Source organism: Poecilia formosa, unplaced genomic scaffold (genome assembly GCF_000485575.1).
Source record: "Poecilia formosa unplaced genomic scaffold, Poecilia_formosa-5.1.2 Scaffold209, whole genome shotgun sequence".
NCBI classification, from domain to species: Eukaryota; Metazoa; Chordata; class Actinopteri; order Cyprinodontiformes; family Poeciliidae; genus Poecilia; species Poecilia formosa.
In genome coordinates, this window is record NW_006800148.1 from 505,345 (window position 1) to 515,094 (window position 9,750).

Here is a 9,750-nt window from a genome sequence, read left to right on the forward strand (position 1 = left end):
ATATATATATATATATATACACTTCCTTCCGCCGCAAACCGGAACAGCCATTTGTTTACATGTTACCAACTCGCTGCCCGGCTTTCGTCAGAAGTGTGACGGTACTATTTTACCGCTACTTACAGCTATTGAGGGGTGAGATGATGACTTAAAGAAGTGGTTGCAAATAACCTGTACTAGCATATTTAGCTACTTCTTTGACTCAGTTGCTTCGGATGCAGGTGCGGGTTTTCTTCCGTTGGTTTTTTTGTCCACACAAGTTTCAATTTGGTCTGATTATTAGAGTACAGCTTCGTAGTTATCCGAACTCCGCAAGGGCATCTTATGGCACTAATCATTGGCAAGTCGCTTTCTAACAGGTTCATGTGAGGTTCAGGCAAAAATTAAAAGTTCATTGCTCTTGGGAGCCCCCTGGTGGGCGCGTTAGGTCACGCTTCACCCGTTATATGAGCTTCCAAAGCAACGGAGGAAGACAAGTTAGCAAAACAATCTCGTAAAAAAGGACTTATCCTTCAGGGATCAAGAAACGAAAAGGAAAAGAGGGAAAAAGCCAAAATAAAGGTATGTTAGCATGTCACTTGGTAAAGTAATGTTTATCAAAAAGATTTGTAGAGCTGCTAATAGTTGCCCCAGACAACAAAGGCATAATTTTTCTGTTCACAAAAATATATATATATATATTTTTTTGGTAAAATTGTCTGCTAAATATAAAGGTAAATTGACACAAGACTTGTTCCCTGATCTGGAGCAAGCATTTGTAATTTGCACTAAAATAAATACAACTGACTTTACTGGTCCTACCTGGCCAGGTTGAATGAGTCATCCACCAGCTGGGCTCTGTTGATCAGTGGGATCACCTAAATTGGGTTACAAAGTCAGTCTGCAGAGGTTGAAATACTTCTGGAGAATACAAGGTAAATCTATCAGCTGGCAGATGTTCTGCTAGCTCCATCAGGTAAAGTGTGTTTGGTTACCTGGTGGTTTGCACTGAGCTGAGAAAAGATCCGCTCCCAGTTCCCCAGGTCGTAGTTCACCCGATAATACCCCGTCACATTGATGTTAGCCAAAACCCAGGAAGGCCCAGTCCTCATGTCCACATTCAGATCTGACAAACACATTTTGGAAACATTTTATTATATTCAGCATAAGCTTTCTGTACATTTAATGCACTTTAATTGCACACCTTCCTTTTCCAAGAGCCACCAAATGTCTTTGTGGACGTCTCCGTCTTTCATCCAGCGCACCGGGATCATCCACTTGTACCTGAAAAACCCAAAACTGTTAGAGCTTAGTCTGCAGAGCCGCAGTGGGAAAAGTCTTGCTAATGTACAAAAACTGGCAAAAAGACAGAATCAACACTGTCTGAAGATGGTACACTGCAAAAACACTAAATCTTACCAAGTGTTTTTGGTCTAGTTTCTGCTGCAAATATCTTGGTAGCAATAAGACAAAACTAACTTACAAGTAATTTTTTTTGCAAGATATAGGAGTTGTTTTTAGTAAATAATTCCTTTCTGTTGATGAGAAAGTACAAGTTCAACTGGGAGATTATTTTACTTATAGAAAGACATTTTTCCTGTGATATATGTGAAATAATCTGCCAGTGGAACTAGTACTTTTACATCAACATTAATAAATAATTTACTTTAAACAAGCTCATATATCTTGATTGATCAGCAGTCAGCTTTGCCAGAAGTTGTGTTTTAAATTGTTTCATGGTTGCGTACTTGTATGGCGATTCCACAGTGACATTCGATTCTGGATCCAGCAGGAAGTGATTCTGGGAAACAATTCCTGTGCTTGTATCTATGGTAACCACTGGGAAGCCCATCTGACGCACCCAATGGTTCATGATGGCGTCAACTTGACGAGGAAGAGACACATTGTTGTCTTGCACTGCCTGCAGAAATCAAGTTACTGTGAATAGATTCACAAACTAAAAGAAGGATGTTAACGCGATCAATCACAGGAAACTGTATGCAGATATTTGAGAAGTAGAAGTCAAGCCCTCATCTCACCATTTGCAGATGTTTCCACAAGTCACTCCCAATTGTGTTACCATAGGAAAAATGTCTGAGGTAACTCTGTGGACAAAGGGGGAAAAGTTGCTTTTGGTCAAGTAGTTTAAACCACAATGAGATGAACTAATCTACTGTTTTTTGCGTGGAAAAAACAAACTCATACACTGAGTCCTTGTTTGAAGACCGACTCTGACAGGAAGTCTGACAGCATCCTCAACACCGCTGCTCCCTGAGACGCAAACGGAGAAAAGGAATCAGGTCACCTATACCAGCTAAAGACTAAAGTTTACCTTACTGTGTTTTGAAGTTGCACTTAAGAAAACATTCGCCAATGAATTCAAAATAGCATGTTTCCATAATCCAGCTTGTTGGACAATAAAGGAAGAATGCTGGATTTGGATAAGGATCCACAGCGAACAACCCTTTGATGGCGCTTTGCTTCTCCAGAGAAAGGATGAAACTGACAGTGGAGGCTCAGAACCTTGAAGATTATATACACATAGATGGATAAATATAGATGCTGTAAAATTTAAGATACAAACAGACTGAATGGTAATAGCAGTAGAGTTTTTGACTTTTGGAACCAGGAATGCAGATGGTTCAAAATCACATTACTAGAACTTAGTGGTCTTATGTCAGAATGGCGTTAAGTGTAGGGAGAGGGAACCTAAACATAAAAAAACACCTCAATAAAACATGTTTTTAAGAATATGTTGCATCCTGAAAAACAAAAAGAGGTGGATTTTAACAAAAAAAAGATCATAAACCAAGAAACTAAATGTCCTTTTAGACCCATTGAATCTCAAGAACCAGAACCAAACACACAGAAGCAGCATCCAGTTTGTGTACCTCAAATCTGGAACAAACTTCCAGAAAACTGCAAAACAACTGAAACACTGATTTCCTTTAAATCTAGACTCAAACCCCACCTGGTCAGAGTTGGTTATGAAACATAATAAATGAAATGTTGACCAACGTATTTGAAATGTATTGATGATTTTAACAGTCGCACTTGACAAAATGCTAAATGTCTGTTTTTAGTTTTCACAACTGTTGACTACATGATGCATTTATGATTGTTTTTTAAATCTTTGCACAATGTAATGCACTAAAAACTGCAGTGTTGCTGAAATGTGTCAAATTAACTTTGACTGTCAGGAAAAAGTCAAGAAAATTTCTAAATTTTACAGGTTAGGGTTTTTACCTTGTAAGGTTTAATTAACTAGTTAAGGAGTTAATTGTGTTTGAGCGGACTTAAACTGCCATGTTACCGTTTGCTGGATACCTTGCTGTAGGAGATGGTGTCAAACTGCTCCATGATCTGTCCTGGCAGGTTGATACTGTCTTCCTCAGAAGTCAAAGGATGAGAGGATACCAAGGCGTCGACTGCAAAGACTTTCTGCACGTCATCCAATACGATCAAGTCTTTCTGAATCAGATGGATGGACATAAAGTCACTTAAGGTAGCAGTTGGATAGAGATAACCGGAGTAAATACAAAGAGCAGTTTTCAAATTAGAATTTCATTAATTAAGGGAAACCAACCTGGATCAATGTGAAAAAGGAATTGCCTTCTAATAGAAATGCCTACCTTAGCAACAACAACTGACTTCAACAACGCCAGAGGAATATGGACTTTTCTGCTTGGCAGAAATGGTTTTCTTCAGCCAAATTGGAATGCTTTTGAGTGTAAATGGCGTGGTTATGGTCATAATATGCTATCTGTATTGGATTTAAGTCCAGACTTTGACTAGACCACACCAAAACCTTTTTCTTTTAAATCATTCAGAGGCAGCATTGTTACTGTACTTTTGATCATTATTCTGCTACAGAACCAAGGTGTGATCTGGTGAAATCTCCAGCACCGATGGCTGGATGTTCTGCAGGATTTTCTGGTAGAGAGCAGAATTAATGATTCAGTTATAGAAAGTCGTCCTGGCCTTTAGGAAGCAAAACAGCACAGAACCTATCAGCATTTCTGATTGGTCCATTTCTGAAATGCTGTGTTAGTTCTAGATCAGATGGCCCACACCTTCCAAAAAGGTTCACTTTTATTTCTTCAGTCTTAAAAGTATTTTCCCCAAATGTTTTGGTAAATGTGATTTGGGCCTTTGCGTTCTTCTGCTGGTTTTGGCCTAACTCTCCCATGCAGCCTCTCATTCTTATTGCTAACTCGTTAACTCTGACCTTAATTGAGGCAAGCTTTAGACATTATTCTGGGTGATTTTGTGGCTTGCTAGTTTAATTATTAGTGTCTTTAGACTGATTTTGTGTCTCCTGGGAAAGTTCAGTAGTGCTTTATGTTTTCTCCAGTTGTGGTTTGTAACTCTCACTTTCTAAGGCTATTATACCAACGCCTTCATACCAAATAATAATTGCCAATTACTTAATTTTTCTACCATTTTTGGATTTTGTTTTAGGTAATGTGTTGCTTTTTCAGACAGTTTATCTGCCAGACAGCTTCTATTTAAATAAATTTTACAGCTCAGGTGATATTCAGGCACTTACTTTGGCTTCTGGTCCTCTGTTAAGGTGGGTTTGGATAGTTATTTTTTCCCCTTAGTGAATTAAATCATTTGAAAATGTATCTTTGTATTTACTTATACTGTCATTATCTACCTTCAAGACAAAAATGGAAAAATATTTTCACATCACTGTATGTGAACCCCTTACTGGCTCCTTACCACATTCCAGTCCGGTTCTGCATAGTCAGCTCCCAGGTAGGATACGTATGAAGCAAAGCCTTCATTTAGCCAAACCTCATTCCACCAACGCAGTGTCACCAGGTTACCAAACCACTGCAGCACACCAGGGGAAAGTTTGTTGGCCCACTAAACCATGAAGTTTTCAGTTTAAAATGGAAAAACGTTACCATGTGTGCCAGTTCATGAGCAATGATGGTGACTGTGGTTTCTTTATTGCTGGTAGAAGAGGTCACAGGATCATAGAGGAGGTTGGTTTCTCTATACGTGACCAGTCCCCAGTTCTCCATCGCCCCAAAATAAAAGTCTGGCAGAGCGATTTGGTCTGTGAATCAGAGTTGAAGGATTCAGGACAACCTTTGGGATTTGTCTGTGTTTAAGGCATGAGTTTTCTGAGTTTCACCGTGAAGAACACTCACCTGACTTTCTTAGGGGATACGAGATGTTATAGTAGGACTGGAAAAAGTCCAGTATGGGTCCAGTTACCTTGAGAGAATAGTTACCCTGTCCCTCCTCGATGGCCTTTTTGCGAGCCCAGATTCGAACCTGAAGACACAAAAGCAAATTTTCAGTGAACAATCAGGAAAAACTACAAACATAACAGAATGAAGACTGGTAAAGCTAAACTAAGCAGCGTGAAACCAATGATCAGTTTGATTCCCTGTCTCTCCTTAAGATAGGTTTATGTAGGGTTATGAGATGACAGAATAGGATGTCAAACTTGAATGTTTCCTTGGGTTGTGCTCAGGTGAGCGTAGTCGGACACGATGATGGCCAGCAGGTAGGTGGACATCTTTTTGGTGGCTTCAAACTTTGTCTGCAGCAACGTTTCTCCGTCAACAGTGATGGTTTTGTGATCTAAACAGTGCAAGCAGTTAAAGTTTAAAAGTGGGTGCTAATTACATTGTAATGATATTGCAATTAAATGTAAAAGAAAATGTGTTTTGTAGTAGTTTGCACAAACCAGAGCATATATCCGACAGCATCATTACAATCAGAATACTAAACTGAAAATTCAGATTTGAATATTCGTGATAGATTGATGGTCCCATCTAGAGGCGACTTCCTGTGGCTTTTATGGGCTGAGCCCCACAGAGCCTCAACAATCAAAGCTTTAGACCAAACTCTCCACAACCAGGGGCCTTAGTGTGACTGCATTTCACATTCGAGTGTTGAGCAAAGGAGAGCTATGGAGCAGGAGATGGATATGCTTGTTTAGACAGATCTACAGTAATTGGGATACTGCTTTGATGATCGAGAAGCTAAGCTACAACTTCTTGGATCTATATTGCAGCCCTCACATATGGTCTTAGTTACTAGAGACTTAAGAGATTCCTCAATAGGATGGAAGGGTTGACATTGGGATCTGCTCCAGATAGATCTGCATCTTCAAAATGAGCCAACTGAGTTGGTCTGAGGTGGATTCTTCCTGAAAACTCTCCGTTGTTTTCCTTTGACTGTCCCACTGGTCGGAGATCCTGCTGCAGATGCAGAACTCAGCAGGTTGTACTTGTTTAAAATAAACAGGGTTTTTTTCACTCTGTGGTTTATTAAAGTACTTAATTTATTGTTGTAAAAGCTGACTGACTTTAGCAACAATAAATTAATTCTCAAGGGTCAATAAAAAGGAAGGGCAGATGCTTTCTAGTTTTTTATGGATTGGTCCTGAATCAAATGTTAATTTCTGCTCTCAACTGCCTGATTATCACATTTTCTACTTTTTGGGATTTTCTGGCGTGGGTTTCTGAGCTACATCTAGCTTATAAAGACAGAAAGTTACTTAAAGAAGGACATTTAGGATTTCTCATCAAGGTTGAAAGAGATTGCTTAAATATAGCTTTATACTTGGTTTGCTCCAGACGGGCTTTTGTAAACCAATGCACAGATGTACTCTTTCTAGTCAAACCCATGACAAAATAATATTTTTGCCCTTTGTGAGCCATTTTAGGTCTAAAGCTGCATGTCTGTGCAGTTACAGTTGTTCTTACCCATTTCCATGCCGTTGGACAGGGCGACTGTTCCTGTTGGGTGGATGAGGGTTATGTGGAAAACTGCTTTCATGGCCGGCTCATCAAAACATGGAAATGTTTTTCTGGCATTAGTGGGATGCATCTGGGAGGTTGCAATTATCCTGTGAAGTGTTTCAACTGTTTAAAAAGTCTAACAAAGATACTAAAACAGGGTAGAAAAACTTACTTTGTGACTCCATCTTCTTTATATTCGCTTCGGTAAAATCCAGCCAGATCATCAGCAAGCTCTCCTGTGAACTGGGCAAACAGCTGGTACTTCTGTCCTGGAGTTAATTTACTCCTCAACTGGATGACCAGGTACTGCTTTTGAAGCTGCAACCAAGTTGACTTGATTTTGGGGACAGATGCACCTTCTGGAAAAGACATTTAGAGTGAAAAGAAAGCTGTGAAATATCTTTAAAGTAATGATCCGATAACTGGAAGAACCACCTTTAGGGCAATAAACATCAGTAGTTTTTTCTGTCTCACTTTATTGGTCTCTGACTTTAATTTAGAGGTACTTTGTTCCACTTTACTTTCTAAGACTGACGTTAGCAGACATTGTGTAAGGGGGTTTGTCATCTTAAATGTCTGTGAGAAATTTGCTCCACCAAGATACCAGACATTTGCACTCTGAAGTTCCTACAGCAGCATTTCAATCAGGTTGAAACCCAGCCATTACAACAAAAATGTAATGATTTTTTTTCACTTCCAGTATTTAGATTTAGACAAAAGGATTTTGTAGCACTAGTGGCTTTTATTTTGCAGAATTCAGACAGGAAGTCTTCGTGGATGTGGCACGCGCTTGTATTGGGATTTCACTGTTTGATTGTTTTTCTTTTAAAGTGCCTTGAGATGACATTTATCGTTGTAAATCAGCCTGTTATGGATAAACTGAATTGAGCTCACTGAGAGAAGCATGTTTTTCATGAATGTTTCCTGTACCTTCAGAGGTTAACCTGACGAAATGTTCATCTTCCATCTTTGTATAGTTCAGCTTGTTGGAGTGAATCAGAATCAGATCTGTTGCTTCCAGACATTCAAACTGAACGGTGGACCAACCTGAAAAAATGGAGACATGCAAGGTCAACAACGTTTAAACTGATCCTGCCAACACAATAGATAAGAAGTCCAAACATTTTTTGTATTTGATCTGCTGATCACCTGTTGAATCTAATCAAAGGACAATTTGTCAGTTAGTTGGTGCATGACTGTAGGATTATGGAAATGTCTAACTGCAGGTCTGATCAGGCCATCTACGCTCTAGGTTATTTAACCCTTGTGTTTACAAATGGGGTCCAACTGACCCCACACCCATATCACTGTATCAGTTGCCTCAGTCCTCGCATGCACAAGGGTTAAGATGGACTGTGAGTAAGTGAAAACAATCTTGTTTTAAACGTCTGACTTCTTTCAGCAGCTAGGATATTAAGTGTCAGGACCTGCTGTATGATCAGGTGACAATTCTCCCTCTTTCTTTACCCAAGTGTCTGACAGATATGGCCTTATGCTTGATGGCATGATAGCAAAATAGATAATTGACCCAAGCTAGCCTGGTACCAGGCAGACCTCTGAGGCATTTCATGCTCCTAGAGCCAGATTATGTCTCCAGGAGCCGGCATTCACAGCCTCCCATCCTCGCCTGGGATTCGGCTCACATTGCAACTTTTACTCACCAGTGAAAATGTAGAGGTTAGAGTTTGGGTTGGGCTTGAGTCGAGGCCTCAGAGTGATGTTGTAAAACTCAGGGGCTAAATCTCCAGGAAGACGATCCCTGAAGAGAGAGGTATAAAAAATGAAGCAAAACGACATTTAGTGTGATGGTAGAGTCGCAACCTAAGTGCAGATGAGATTAAAGTTTTCATTTTGTTTTTGTTGGTAAAACTTCTCCAGATTTTGAATGACTTCCTTTGCAGTGCAATTCTCAGACCTTCAGCTCTGCTTCCTGGATGTATTGCTATTATTAATCTGATTTGTGGAAAAAGGAAACATTCTCCTTTTTATTATTATAATTCAGATGCATTTTTCTCAATCTGCACAAAATCAAACACGAGTCAGCTGACATGTTTTGTTGACGCCCAGCTGAAGTTTTCTTGAAAGAAGAGAAACTCTCGTGTTGCTTTGTGATGTGAATCTTGATCACCTCTGCGTCTTTCGTCAAAACATCCTGTGGTCACAGTGTCTGTCATGTCGTACCTGTCCCAAGCCGCTGTGACGTCATCTCCTTCCCCTCCTATGATGGCGATAGTCCACAACGTGACGAGGGTTGCCACAGAAGCCAGGGCCAAGACGAAGCAGAGAACACGCAGCCAGCTGACTTTGCATCTTTTCCCCATGGTTCTCCGATCTGTTGATGCAGATTACAGCACAGCTTCAGTCCCTGCTTTGCTGCAGACGGCTGAGCAGACCTGAGCTTGTCTGGTTAGCTGAGTCCATGCGGGAATGAAAAACAGAAGTGCCTGTCAGCAGTTAAGCTCCCCCTCTGCTCCTCCATACGGAGCTGTCACCCTTGAGGAATGAATGGATTATATATTAGGTCAGGGTAGCTTTGGTGGGAACTATCCATGCTGATAATCACTGATAAACTACTCAGAAAGTTAGTGTATGATCTCCCTCCAGTCGTAAAACTCTGCATTTCTGTCAGGAGTTCACACACACGTGTGACGCAGGGATTTTATTGTCTATTTGTGGGAGTTAAATGGCCAAACACTTCAGAAAATATCCACACACACAGACCTGCCGGGATGAAACGCTCCTCTGGTTCCCTGGTCATTTATTTCTGATTTGTTGTGTTGCAGAACACAACAAATGTGTTCTGCAACATTGTTGATGCAATGAAATTAAGTTTGCCCAGATTATTTATATTGGGGTGAATTTGTTTTATTATGTTTATTATGAATTTTTAATCAAAATGCACTTTTATTTCTTTCAACATCTTGTATTGATTGCTTTAAAATGCTGTGTTTTTCTTTTCCACTTCTTCTTTTGACCAACTTATCTGGGAAGATAGTAAAAAATC

The 9,750-nt window shown here is 40.0% G+C and overlaps 1 protein-coding gene across 1 annotated transcript in view; it reads right to left on the reverse strand.

Moving 5' to 3' along the window:
- Positions 1-9,235, reverse strand: part of LOC103148651 (aminopeptidase N-like) — a 14,930-nt gene extending 5,695 nt beyond the window's left edge. The window contains exons 1-16 of the mRNA XM_007567520.2: positions 8,928-9,235; positions 8,408-8,505; positions 7,677-7,793; positions 6,919-7,105; positions 6,711-6,853; positions 5,444-5,580; positions 5,142-5,268; positions 4,893-5,047; positions 4,705-4,818; positions 3,307-3,450; positions 2,185-2,250; positions 2,019-2,084; positions 1,728-1,900; positions 1,184-1,263; positions 975-1,105; positions 802-857 (exon numbers count right to left, since the gene is read on the reverse strand). Of these exons, the coding sequence (XP_007567582.1) occupies positions 802-857; positions 975-1,105; positions 1,184-1,263; positions 1,728-1,900; positions 2,019-2,084; positions 2,185-2,250; positions 3,307-3,450; positions 4,705-4,818; positions 4,893-5,047; positions 5,142-5,268; positions 5,444-5,580; positions 6,711-6,853; positions 6,919-7,105; positions 7,677-7,793; positions 8,408-8,505; positions 8,928-9,067 (1,934 nt within the window). The 5' untranslated portion in view covers positions 9,068-9,235. The remainder of the gene's footprint in view (positions 1-801; positions 858-974; positions 1,106-1,183; positions 1,264-1,727; positions 1,901-2,018; positions 2,085-2,184; positions 2,251-3,306; positions 3,451-4,704; positions 4,819-4,892; positions 5,048-5,141; positions 5,269-5,443; positions 5,581-6,710; positions 6,854-6,918; positions 7,106-7,676; positions 7,794-8,407; positions 8,506-8,927) is intronic.
- Between the last annotated feature and the right edge of the window lie 515 nt (positions 9,236-9,750).